Source organism: Electrona antarctica (genome assembly GCF_951216825.1).
Source record: "Electrona antarctica genome assembly, chromosome: 11".
Lineage (NCBI taxonomy): Eukaryota > Metazoa > Chordata > Actinopteri > Myctophiformes > Myctophidae > Electrona > Electrona antarctica.
In genome coordinates, this window is record NC_136792.1 from 37,372,372 (window position 1) to 37,386,263 (window position 13,892).

At 42.9% G+C, this 13,892-nt stretch overlaps 1 protein-coding gene across 1 annotated transcript in view; it reads left to right on the forward strand.

Moving 5' to 3' along the window:
• Positions 1–13,690, forward strand: part of tlcd2 (TLC domain containing 2) — a gene marked incomplete at its 3' end in the record, with an annotated part of 32,508 nt that extends 18,818 nt beyond the window's left edge. The window contains exon 4 of the mRNA XM_079514297.1: positions 13,307–13,690. Coding sequence (XP_079370423.1) covers positions 13,307–13,690 — 384 coding nt within the window. The remainder of the gene's footprint in view (positions 1–13,306) is intronic.
• Between the last annotated feature and the right edge of the window lie 202 nt (positions 13,691–13,892).

The window sequence follows — 13,892 nt, forward strand, 5'->3', positions numbered from 1 at the left end:
GCCCTACCCCTATTCAGATAGACATCTGGTGGCTGCATGAGACGCACACGCACACACACACAGAGCCCCTGGCCTCCACCCCATATCCTCTGTTCCCTCCAAACATATAGCCCCCATCCCCCCTGTACTCCTACTCCTCATAGCTAGTTCCACCAGAATCACTGGTGGCAGTGGCAGAGTGGCAAAGTGACGCTGTTTAACGTAATTTAATGCAATCAGATAGGACTTTTCTGATTAGATGTACAGTATGGGCTGTCAAGGACACTCAGTAGGCGTTTCCACATAACTTCCAGATGCACAGCCACATACCCTAGTCTATATACTATAGGACTCACCAAAAATGGGGGTGTGAGTGTGTGTGTGAGTGAGTGTGTGTGTGTGTGTGTGTGTGTGTGTGTGTGTGTGTGTGTGTGTGTGTGTGTGTGTGTGTGTGTGTGTGTGTGTGTGTGTGTGTGTGTGTGTGTGTGTGTGTGTGTGTGTGTGTGCACGCGCGTGCGTGCGTGTGTGCGTGTGTGTGTGTGTGAGTGAGTGACACACCCTGTGGCTATGAGGCCACAAAGGCACAGAGGGACCAAGTTGTCTGGCTTCCTGCCTCAATGCTCTGTGAATTCCTTTGCTACTTAGGCCTACTTAAAGGTTCATTATGTATAAACTCCTCAAATTACTGCACATGGTGCAGCCTGACAAAGTTATTTACTTATACTCATTAGAAGAAGCAGATAATCAATATGTATTTTTGCTCAGATTTATAGCGCTTTTCTAAGTACCCAAAGTCGCTTTACATAAAAGAAAATAAACCAACTTTATTCTTGCTAGCATCAAACCATAAATAAACTAAATGTCATACAATTATATATATTTTATATGATAATGATATTATTTTCGCTTCAAGGCCCAATCTGGGATTGTTTTGAACTACCATATACGTTTTAGGAAATATTCGGCTGACTTCTGAAAGGGATTGATTTGTAGATGACAAATAATATGCTTTTCCAGATTAATCATGAATCAAAATATTGTCTGTTCAATAACTCCATTGTTTACAACCAACATAACCAAACAACATAAAGCAAGTAATGCCTGAAAATACAGTAACTACAGTTTAAAAAGCATGTATTTATTTATTTACTTATTTACGGCCTGTTATAGCGCCACCAGGAGGCCGACTTTTGTAAAACATCCCGCAAATCGTTACACAGTATCTCTATAGTCATGTGTTCAAGACGGATCTATCATCTGTCTGATATTTCATATTCAATCCTAATTGGCTAACATTGGCTTTCAAAGTTTGCAGGATTGGCCCGTTTTGAACAAAAAGCCTCAAATCATGAACGCTTCGTGCAATATACTTGAAATATTTCACGGACTTTCCTACTAGGCTGAGGAATATATCTTTTTCCCATTGGCCTGTTATAGCACCACCAACAAGTGGATTTTTGCAAAACACATTTTTGGAACAAAATGCCTCAAATCATCCAATTGCCATCCAGGGCGTAAGAAGAAATGGCACCCTAATCACATTGGCCTATTATAGCGCCACCAGGAGGCCACAACCTGACCTGCCCTGGTGGAGACCTGTGCCCCTAGGGGCACTTTATCTAGTTGTCTGTCTGTCTGTCTGTCTGTCTGTCTGTCTGTCCGTCCGTCCGTCCGTCCGTCCGTCCGTCCTTCCTTCCTTCCTTCCGTCCGTCCGTCCTTCCTTCCTTCCTACCTTCCGTCCTTCCTTCCTTCCTACCTTCCTTCCTTCCATCTATTTGTATCACTGATTGAACCTATAAAGCATATTATATTATTTGCCAGTCCCATAAGAAAGTGATTGAGAAACTGGTTAATGGGCTGTTGCAGAACATGACTTGTACAGAACAATTTCGGAGCCCTGTGATGATTCTCACATTGGCTTAATGATCAGCTTTTAGGAAAGTATTACACTGTACACTGAGTCAACAGCTATGGGAGGGTTTTTATGGGGAGTCAGTGCTAAGTCACGCACACAAGAGTCATGTCTCACTGCCTCGCTAAGATACTGTAGTATTAGAGGAGATGATGAGTGGACACATATGGTATTTAGCCTATAAAGATGGCAGAGACACATAAAGCAATCATTTTGCTCCTGGGATTTCAAACCTTTTGCGGGCTCAAGGCACACGAAAGAGCACACAGTGCAAAATAGCATACATTATTTGATAAAAGTATTTAATTACAAACTTTCACCGATAGTGACCTGCCCAAAACAGGGATGCCAGGTTGAAAGTGGTTAAATATATATATTTTTAGGGTATAGAATTTGCCTCTTTATTGGAATAAATAAATAAATTCTTACACTATTAGTCACGGCTAACACTCTAGTGTGTGCCTACTGCCTTGACACTGTTTCAGAACCACTGATGTAGTGGATGTCACAGTGCATGTCACAGATGCTACCAGTAGCATAGTGTAATGTGAGATCGTTACAATCTCAGAGGACAATCAAACTGATGTCTACTGTAGACAAACTTTCAGATGATGTTTTCCTCCCAGTGTGGAAGAAGAAGGTTTAGGGTGGATGTTTACTGTGATCTCTCGCTCTTGAAATGTATACCTTGGTTTATGTTGTGTCAACTTGTGTGTAAATAATAATAGCAATTCTCAAAGCATTTGTCCCCCAAACCCCACCTCCAGTTGCAGAGGGAGCGCTCCCTATAATCATCACGGCGCAGTTGTAGCCCCTCAAACCTAACCTAAACATCCAAGAACTCCTCCTCGCCACACACCCTTCAGTCGCTCCGCTCTTCCAATACTAACCTTCCCCTCCAACCATGACCAAGCTCTGCACCCTGGGTGTCCGCCGTCCAGGCTGTCTGCTCTACTGCCCCACGTCTGTGGAATGCCCTCTCTGAACACCTGAGAGCACCACAGTCCACCGATGCTTTTTAAAATAAAACCTACCTTTTTAACCCATTTAGACCTGAGGCCGATTTTGAAACGGCCTTCTAAAACCTAAGGCAGTTTTATGAAAGACACCCTAAAACCTGATGTCTTTCTGACAAACTTCACAAAATTGAATCCGGAAATAGAGAGAAGCGTTCGCACTCCTGTATGCCACAATTGAAGGGGCTCTCACCCAGGCCTTTTTTTGGTCTGTGGTCTCCGAGGCTAAGGGGACAGTAACATGGCCGGGGTATTTAAACTCTGTAGCACTTTGAGGTTTGCGAAAATGTAAAGGGTGTTATAAATAAAATGTATAATTATTATTATTGTACTGTACTGCAGCGGTCTGCTGCTGTCAGCTGATAGCCGCTCTCTCTCTCTGCAATCCCATTAGAACTAACGCACGTCTCATGACTTGTGACTTACTTACCAGGCCCTCATCAGTCAAGGAGAGGTCCTGAGGTCGTTGCAACGGCCTATCTGCACATGTATTGTGTGCGTGTTTGGACTTTGCACCGTGTGTGTGTGTGTGTGTGTGTGTGTGTGTGTGTGTGTGTGTGTGTGTGTGTGTGTGTGTGTGTTCACTCTTTGCATGTGTATTTGCCTTTGACCGAGTGTGATCATCAGTTATATGAGTCTTGGTTTTCCACAACTGCACATTCTTTGAACAGGGCTACCCCCCCCCCCCCCCCCCCCCCCCCCTCATTAACTTCTCTAGACCCTTTCATGCTTTCCTTATGATCTGTGTTATAGCATGTTTAGAGAGCACTTAACAGTTACAAGGATATATATATATATATATATATATATATAGAGAGAGAGAGAGAGAGAGAGAGAGAGAGAGAGAATAACATAATTCACGTGAAGCTATAATTCAACAGATAATAATGTTCAAGGTTCGGGTTCAAAGTTATTTATTGTCACTTACAATATACACACTCAGCGTAAATGGGAGCCAAATAGAATTCTCCCTAGTGCATGTGTGTGTAAAGGCCTACTTGTAAATACAGACAAGAAAATGTATCAAGTATAGGATTCAATATTCTTTAAGGCTACTCCCCCATTATATTGAGTATAAAGAGAGTAAAATCATTTTAGCTTGGCTTCTTGGCCATACTAATATCACACTGTGTGGATATGCCGAGGGCATTTTCTTTTCTTTTTTTCTTTTTTTTGGAACTGGCAGATTCGTGTCTGGCCACTGCGAGGTTCAAATCATTTGGTTTCAACTTATTAAAGCAGAATGAGAAAATGAAAATAAAACTAGGAAAAAGTGCTCCTCGGCGTACTAGTCTAGTGTTTTACTTTTCTGTTGTGTTCCTTTGATTCGGATGTAAGGTTAGTGAGTTAGTGTCCTTGAGCAAGAGAACCCCTAATTGCTAATATCTATCAGTCAGTCAGTCAGTCAGTCAATCAGTCAATCCAGTATCTATGGTGTAACAGGCAGACAGGCGACATGACAACCTTAGTAAATGCAGACAGGTGTAGCTGTGGATGGTCAGGTGTAGTTATGTGTTCATTCTGCTCTGGTGTGGATCTGAGGGGAGGGAGGTAAACAACACTGACAACCAGCCAAACAGGCTCGTCGCCACGGTAACACCAACTGTTTCCAGTGTTTGATCGACGGGAATAATGTGGCGACCGACTCAGTTACTGTAGGCTACTTTACCGTATTTGTCTTATTGTCTTTAAATACAGTGTCTGATCATTCAACATTCTTTGTCTGCTTCCTGCTCAACAAGCTCCATTGCTAAACACACAGAAGAACTATTGGCTGCAAGTGTTGAAACTCATCACATTTGTGGTCTTGCTCTGTGACAGCAGCATGCAGTTAGTGAGCGACATTTTTATCGTTGTTTGCTGTTGCCAGGTGGAGAGAGGCATCCCCACCTCTAGACCGCAGATGTTTAAGAGATAGCATAGATAGAAGAGATAGACAGTGGTTTTGATTTATCCTTCAGGTTAGATTTATCATTGAGCTCTCATCTGCACCTGAATGGTGAAGGTACATTCCTATTCATTGGCTCCATGGATGGACAGCGTTTTTGATTGATTGAATACTTTATTAGTCAGAAATGTAAACAGCATGTACCGTCATAAAGGCTAAAAGGATAACACAAAAAGGTCTTGGAGACTTGTTTCCATTGTGGTCCTATATGTACAAAGGAAAAACGGTGGCAGTGTCACATTCTGTAACCTGTTCGGCATTTTGCATGCGTTTCTTGGTTTTTAGTTATTTAGTGTTTTACTTTACTGTTTTCCTGTGATTTTGTAGTTTTGTGTTCCATGTTTCTTATCTCCAGAGTTGATCTTGCACTGTGTACCTTTATTTTGTAGTATTGTTTTGTGCCTTCCTGTCTGCCCCTGTATTCTGTACCTGCCTATGTTTGCACTTGTGTCATTTTAGTTTTACCCTATCCCTGTGTTGATTGTCAGTTAGTTTCACCTGTGTCCTGTTAATCCCTGTGTCTATATATACTCCCCTGTTTGTGCAGTTCCTTGTCGGATTATTAGTTATAGTCACAGTTTTCTTGTTGCTCCTGTTTTTGAAGTTATCTCCTAGTGTTCCTTGTTCCTAGTGTCTGTTTTTTCCCAGTGCTCCTCGTGTTTTTGGGCTTCTGCCCGACAGCGATGATATCAGTTTGGGGATCCTTGACCTGAAAAGGTTTGAGAAGCACTGGTTTCCATTTCCAGAATGTGTCCTTGTTGATATGTAACTGGATGATGGCAGCAGACATGGTGGTCTTGAAAGCCAAGCAGCATCAGCAGGGGCTTACCAAGGCAGATCCATCTAATGCTGAATCGTTCTAATGGTCTGATACGTGCCAGAATAAAAGGGAGATTACCAGGACTTCAGCCCGGGCCAAGGGTGCTGCTGCTGACAGTGGTGCAGGGTGTGAGGCTGGAGCCTGGCTGACTGTCATGGGTGACTATAGCAGGAACTTGGCGCTGGTCCTAATCAATGGCCATAGAAAAAGGGCAGCCATGCTGCTGTGTTCAGGACCAGTTGCTGAAATCATCTGGTTATCTGCTGGAAGGGTTGAATCCTCTCCCATACTGTAATAGGCCTACTCACAACAATGGTCAACCAGTCAGGTCTTCACAAAGGAAAAGTAAGGGTACAATCATCACACCCAACTATTGCTGCAGGCTGATAGAGTGCATAAATGCAAAATTTAAATAAATAATTAAATAACACTTCCGTTGGAAAGCCCTGCCCTATTTCGTCACACTACAAAAGCATCAAAAGTAGCAGATCTGCAAGCTTTGTAATCCTGAAAAGTCACAGTTTTGGACATATGAGGTTTCCGCCTGACAGAGACGGTGCACACAATGTGTGTTGTAGTTCAGATTGCCAAGCCACTTTAGACTTTACCATCAGTGGTCGTGAGGTGGAAGGTCAGGTGTTTCCTATATAACAGCTATACAACACACTCTGCAAACATCATAAAGTACCTAAAGGATGCGTGCATACAGTACACACATACACTGCACACATGCATATCTAGAATTCACCATAATAAAACCTAGACACATAACCAGCCATAACTAATGCATCTGTTATACAGATTTTGTGTGTGTGTGTGTGTGTGCGTGCGCGCGGTTCTGCTCTAGGTGTGACCGTTGTCCCTCCCTGTATCATGCGTGCGTGCGTGCGTGCGTGCGTGCGCGCGGTTCTGCTCTAGGTGTGACAGTTGTCCCTCCCTGTATCATGCGTGCGTGCGTGCGTGCGTGCGTGCGTGCATGCGTGTGTGTGTGGCGATAAATCTTCAAGTGTTACACACGTCAACACATCACTTGAATATTATGAAGTTATTTAGGGAGACACCGCCTAACCATGCCCTAAACCACTGCAAAACAATAGCAGTTTCAACAATAGCTTTAAAGGAGAATTCCATACTAGAAGGCTTTCTTACCTTTATTTGTAGTTGTTACGTCCCCACCAAAGAGGTCCAGGTGTTATTTTGTGCAAAAGTGCATTATTGGCTATTTCCCCTACCATAAGCTCAATGGGGGTTGGGTTTTTGTGCTAATTCGCTTATTTCCATGGAAATAAGTAGTAAAGTCTGCCGCTTGGGATACTACACCCCATAGCCCCATTCAATTCAATGCAATTCAATGTCTCGCATTTAATATGAAAACGTGCATTTCCTGTTGGTCCATCACACCCCCATATACAGTATGGTCATCACATGACATCATCAAGGTTCTCCATTATGTAGTTACGTTGAGAGGGGCCCTTCCTCATATATGGGAATGTCAATATATGGCCATATCACGCCTCCATATATGGTCACGCCTCGTGACACCACGTGACATCATGGAGACCCTTAGATCTCCATATATGGTTGTCAGTCCATCACGCCTCGGGACATCACATGCTCCATATGTCATTCTGACATCGTCAAACCCGAAAATTAAGGCCCGGCCCTACCTGGGCCCTCATCAAACCCTGTACACTCAAGACACTGCCCCCGCTGCCACCCTTAGATCTCCAAATGTGGATCATCTGACCTGTTCTGACATTCCATATGTTGATCTGACCTCATCAAACGCTCTACACTCAAGACCCTCTCCATATATGGCCAGACCTCATCAAACCCCATACACTCAAGTCACTTCCGGCGGTGGCTCAGGGGTAGAGTGCCTGGATGGGAACCGCAAGGTTGCCAGTTCGAACCCGGGCTCCCCCAGAGTTACTGTCGAAGTGTCCTTGAGCAAGACACTGAACCCCTAATTGCTCCCGATGTGCTAGTTGGTGCCTCGGTGTATGAATGGGTGAATGTGTGAATGTAATGCACAATCTATGTAAAGCGCCTTGGATAAAGGCGCTATATAAAATGCACCATTTACCATTTACTTCCCCCGCTGCCACCCTTAGATCTCCATAATTGGAGCTGACCTGTTCTGACATTCCATATGTTGATCTGTCCTCATCAAACACTGTACACTTAAGACACTTTCCATGAATGGCCAGTACATAATTCATTCCATATGTTGATCGCCCAGCAGTCTGCCGTCACCCAGGCGGATGCGTGCACACGACCCCGCCCCAAGGGCGTCTTACTGGTAGTAATTAGTAGATAACAGTAGCACAATTTGAACTTTGCACCCTGTAGCCAGAAAAATAATGAAGTCTGTGTGTTTGACTGGATTGCTGAATTCCTGCAATGACCATAATGCTTTGGTGCACTTCCCCTCCTTGTGGAGAGGGGGGAAGCTGCGTGTAGGTGTGACTTGTAGTCCAGGAAGGTAGTGAGACCACATTTTCATGACAAATTTTGGTCATGAACATGGCATCATACTAAAATACCTAAAAACTATATATACACATAAAAACCCCAGGAAAGTGTTTCTTGTGTCCTAAACATAATTAAAATGTGGTTGCAAAAGGGGTGAAGTGGCCCTTTTACTATTTTAAATCATTTTGGGGAAATGCTAATAGACACGACGTCACACTGATAAGCACCATGCGCGCGCAGGCCAGCCGCAGAAGAGCCCCAGTCCCATAATGTTTGTAAACAAATAATTGGTCTATTGTCCCTAGCCTGACACCTGAATTTTAATTTGGTTTCACTTCATTATTCTGAATCGCCAGAACATACACGATATGTATAACGTTGCAATGTGACACAGCTCTAGCCTATTTAACACAATGCTGTTTGATTTGATTTGATTAAGGATCCCCATTAGCTGGTGCCATAGCAACCAGCTAGTCTTCCTGGGGTCCACATAAGAATAAACATTCCAGTACACATACAATTACAAATACACAATTGTTAAAAAGTCATTATTCAACAATCAACACACAGTTTGGATAAAAGCAAATAGAAATTGCTAAAATTACAAGTGAGACAACAAAACAACACACAACACTTCACTGTTATCAAATGGAAGTTTAGATGCTTTTTAAACGTTAATTTACTGTAAATGCAACAGAGGTTTCGAGGCAGGTTATTCCAAAGTGACTGATCTATAAATAAATTATCTCTTTAGAAGACACAAGCTGCCCTTTACTGGAACCTCTAGTGTCAAGTAACCCCGCCCAACTGTATATACTTCCCCCTTTTTAGTTTTTATTATGTTTTGACACTTGCTTTGGCAATGTAAACGTATGTTTTCTCATGCCAATAAAGCTGCTTTGAATTTAATTGACAGTTTGACTTGACTTCACATAGCTTCAGATTGAACGGAAACACTGTTTAGCCTCTTAGTATTCTGTGAGCATCTGTGAGTGTAAATGAAAGACCAGTGGGAAGTGGTAGAAAGTAACTAAGTATTATGTACTCAAGTACTGTACTTTTTTAGGTATTTTTACTTTACTTGAATATTTCCAATTTTCAATACTTTGATCTCAGAGGCAAATATTGTACTTTTTACTCTTTTTACGCAATTTACAACAATTATTTGAATTTGGGGAGAGAATGGGGAGTGACACGCAGCAAAGGTCGTCGGGATCAGGAATCGAACCTGCGGCACGCTGTCAGGCTGGCATTGCAGCCTAACCCAATTACTTGTTACTTGTTAGATTTGGATTATTAGAAAACATGCATTAACCACTTCAGCCCATACTTGGATATATATGAAAATAGCCAGTCTACAAGATCACAGCTTAGCTTTTATCTGCTAAAATATTTCAAAAGATTTTTATACATTTACATTTACTTTTGTATTATTATTATGTTTTACTCAAGTACATTCTGAATAACATTCAGGAATTGTGGAATTAATACTTTTACTAGAGTAAAACATGTCAGTAGTTCTTCCACCACTGCTAGGCCTCACTCAGACCTTTAAAACATTGATGCATGCTTGTTGTATGAATGTTGTGAGTGTCATGGCCGCCCCAATGCATTTCCAATGGAAGTCACATGGTTTGTAGTCCACATACAAGCTGTTGTATGGCTTTCGGCTGTGTTTCGACTGCGCCCCTCCCCCTCATACAACACAAATGTTGTGTCAAACCATGTGACTCCCATTGGAAATGCATTGGGGCAAGCTGTGTCACACCCTTTGTATACAGCAAGCATACAGCAATCTGTTGCGACCGTGTGAGTGAGGCCCTAGTGAGTTTACCGGGTTGACTGGGAGGACTGGGGGAACTGGGAGGATGGGGGAGACAGTCCAGAAGTGACAGTCCCTGACTCCCTGTATAGAGGGAGAGCTGGCACCAGGCTCCTGCATGCTGGGTCTAATAGGACTGGGTGGGGGGACAGTCCAGACGTGACAGTCCCTGACTCCATGTATAGAGGGAGAGCTGGCACCAGGCTCCTGCATGCTGGGTCTAATAGGACTGGGTGGGGGGACAGTCCAGACGTGACAGTCCCTGACTCCATGTATAGAGGGAGAGCTGGCACCAGGCTCCTGCATGCTGGGTCTAATAGGACCCAGCACCGGCCTGGATGGATGGATGGATGGATGGATGGATGGATGGATGGATGGATAGATAGATAAGTCATCCCCCAATAGTGCGGGGACTCTCCGGCACCAATGCATGAACCCAGGCTGGGTTTAATAGGAGGACTGACTAGGGGGACAGACGTGACAGTCCCTGGTGGAGCTGGCACCACGCGTAGTCTCAGATCTTCTTTGTGTTTTGGGATCAGCACATTTCTGTCATCTGTGTGGTTTAAGTCCTGCTTGAGTCCACATCTCTTTCCATCACAAACATGAGATTATATCTCATGTCATCTTTTTGGTCTGATGGTGTCAGACTAAACACAGTCTCCAGTGGTGGAAAGTACTACTGTACCTTTACTGTACAATTGTACTTTGATTGTATTTACATTTTTCAATACTTAGGCCTATACTCCTATCCCGGTTCAGAGGCTTAATTTGACAACTTTAGTTACAGAAACATTCATTGACCATTTAATAATAATACATTTACTTAAAATGTATTATTATTTGACAACTTTAGTTACAAGAAACATTCATTCATTGGTTAGGGTTAGCCACATTTGATTAAAATAAAACACACAAAAAAATACACGTTGGAGCTTGTAGCAGAATTCTTTATAACTGGCAGTTTTGCTTTTGGCATATTTTGATATTAATCCTCTTTACTTTTACGCAAGTTAAAATTTGAAGTATCTCTAAATTGTGGTATTCCTACATTGACTTAATTAAAAACAAATCAGACTCAATGTTCCACCATTGACCGTCTCTATTCTAAATGTGTGGCCAAGATGAGTTTGTATTCAAACACACACACACACACACACACACACACGCCACACGCACATGCGGCGCACACACACACACACGCCGCGCGCACACACACACACACACACACACACACACACACACACACACACACACACACACACACACACACACACACACACACACACACACACACACACACACACACACACACACACACACACACACACAACACACCACACCACACCACACCACACACAACACACACACACCCACACACTGGTTGGTATGTGACATAGACATTCCTGCTGCTGCCATCTTGTGGACGTTGTGTTTTACTACAGGTAACCTCTTGCTTTCATGAGCGGTTAACTTGCAAACATGACAATATTGTTGTTGACTTTCCAAAGGATATTGCTGTCCTTCCCACAACAACACATTTTAAGCATGCAGTTATGAGGTTTCTGCCCAACAGACAACGACAATATGATCATGTACAGGCAGACATGGTTTCTGTAAACACTCCCATCCTTATGTATCCAGACTCATCATTGGTCACAGGCTGTGTCCCATTTGGGAACTGGTTAGCTTGGGAAAAGTCATGTGATCCCACTTTAATGTGATGCGTCTCCTAAATGCAACCTCAAGGTTCTCTTTGGACCTTCATACAAACCTGCTTAAAGGAGTATACTCACTTGTCACTCTTATTTGATATGATTTCATTCTTCAAAACTGTTCTATATATATAGGTCTGAAACTGTTACTTTTCATGATTCAAATCCAAAAGTATTTGCTACTGTGATGTAGTTCCATTGTGCCAGGCATAGACTAACATATTGTCTATGGCAGGGGTTTTCAACAGGTGGTCTGTGTATTTTCTTCCACAGAGCAGTGCACTAAACCTTTTGTGCACTGTTCCGTGGAAGTGTGTCAATGTTATCAGAATTACTGGGAAGTCTGAGGTTAAGAAATTCCACAGAAAAGGGAGATAGAATCTCAAGAAGGGTGAAGTGGTGAAGGGTGAAGCTTGCCTGATTGAGTCATCAATCATTATTAGGAAATGTGCCCATATAATCATGTCATCATGTGCTATATCTTGCACGTATTTGCCATTTTTACTATATATATATATATATATATATATATATATTGGGGGTACTTAAGTAAAAAAATATAAAATAGGTATTTGTACTTTAGTTGAGTATTTCCAATTTCCAATACTTTTTTTTCTTTTGCTTTACACTACATTTATTTGAAAACTTTAGTTACTAGTTTGTAGATTGTAGATTCAGATTATTAATACCACTTCAGCCCTATATACATTTCGGCCATTTGAAAATTGACGATCTACAAGCTCACAAAGCGTTGCGATGTGACACATTGTGACCTTGTGATCTGCTAGTACATCTGCTATTTTCAAAAGATTTGTATACATTTGAAAACTTGAAATGAGACATTCAGTAATTTCTACTTTTGGTACCTAAAGTATATTTTGTTACCAATACTTTTTACTCAGTACATTTTGAATAACAGACTTTTACTTGTAACAGAATTTCTACATTGCGGTATTGATACTTTTATTTAAGTGAAAAAACAATAATAATACGTTTTCCACCACTGGTAGCAGCTCACCTCCAACCACTGAATATGTACTAGTCATTATTCTTCTACATTACACTTGTGGGGTTTATTAAGAGAAGCTGTTAATGCCAACATTTTTGTCTTTCAACTCCAGTATTGAATTATTCTGTGAAAAAACAAAGGAAAAAGGAAAAAAAAAAGATGTACTAGTCATAGGTTGTACCCCACGGTCTAGCACAGTAAGAACGGTCGACCGGCCCTTTGCTGTGTTGGCACCGAAGTTGTGAAACGATTAACGAACTCGCTTTGAGGATCAAAGCTGTCCCCACCCTAGGGACATGCTTAAGACCCAACTTTTCGCTGTAGAGGACTCCGAGGTTCACTTGTTGTGTGGGCTCACTTTGTGTGTGTGTGTGTTTAGCTATTAAGCTTCTACTCATTCCTGTTGTGACTGAGAGTGTGACTGAGTTCTTATTGTCCCAGTCTAGTCTTCTTTGTCTTGTCCTATGTCTTTATCTTTTTCTCATACTTTTCTCTTTCTCCGGACTAAATACCGAACTTATGAACCCATGAACCTATACTATTAACACTATACTATTCTCTACCAGACATATTGTGCATTTACCGAACGTCTGTCTTCTCTCTCTCCAAGGTGATCACGTGCTTCGGCCTATCGGTGCTGTCGCGCCGCTACGTGGGCTTCTCCGTGGTGGCGCTGCTGGTGGAGATCAACTCTGTGTTCCTGCACCTGCGGCAGGCGCTGCGCCTGGCCGGGCTGGCGAACGGCACGCCGTACCGCGTCAACAGCATGGTCAACCTGGGCACCTACGTGGTGTTCCGCATCAACACACTGGCCTGGATGACTCGCTGGCTGGTGCTCAACCGGGACAAGGTGCCCCTGGCGGCCTACACCGTGGGCAGTGTGGGCATGGCCATCATGACCGCCATGAACATCGTGCTCTTCGGCCGGCTGCTGCGCAGCGACTTCCTCAAGGGCAGCTCCACCCGAGAGGCCAAGAAGGAGAAGGAGATGTAGGTAGGAGGGCAAGAAGGAGGAGGAATCGTGGGATTCGTACAAGCGTCCCCAACCCATCACTGTACGTCAACATCTCATTGGTGCACTGTTCTCACACACACACACACACACACACACACACACACACACACACACACACACACACACACACGTATATATATATTATATATATACCTATTGAAAGGATAATCCCCTTGAGATG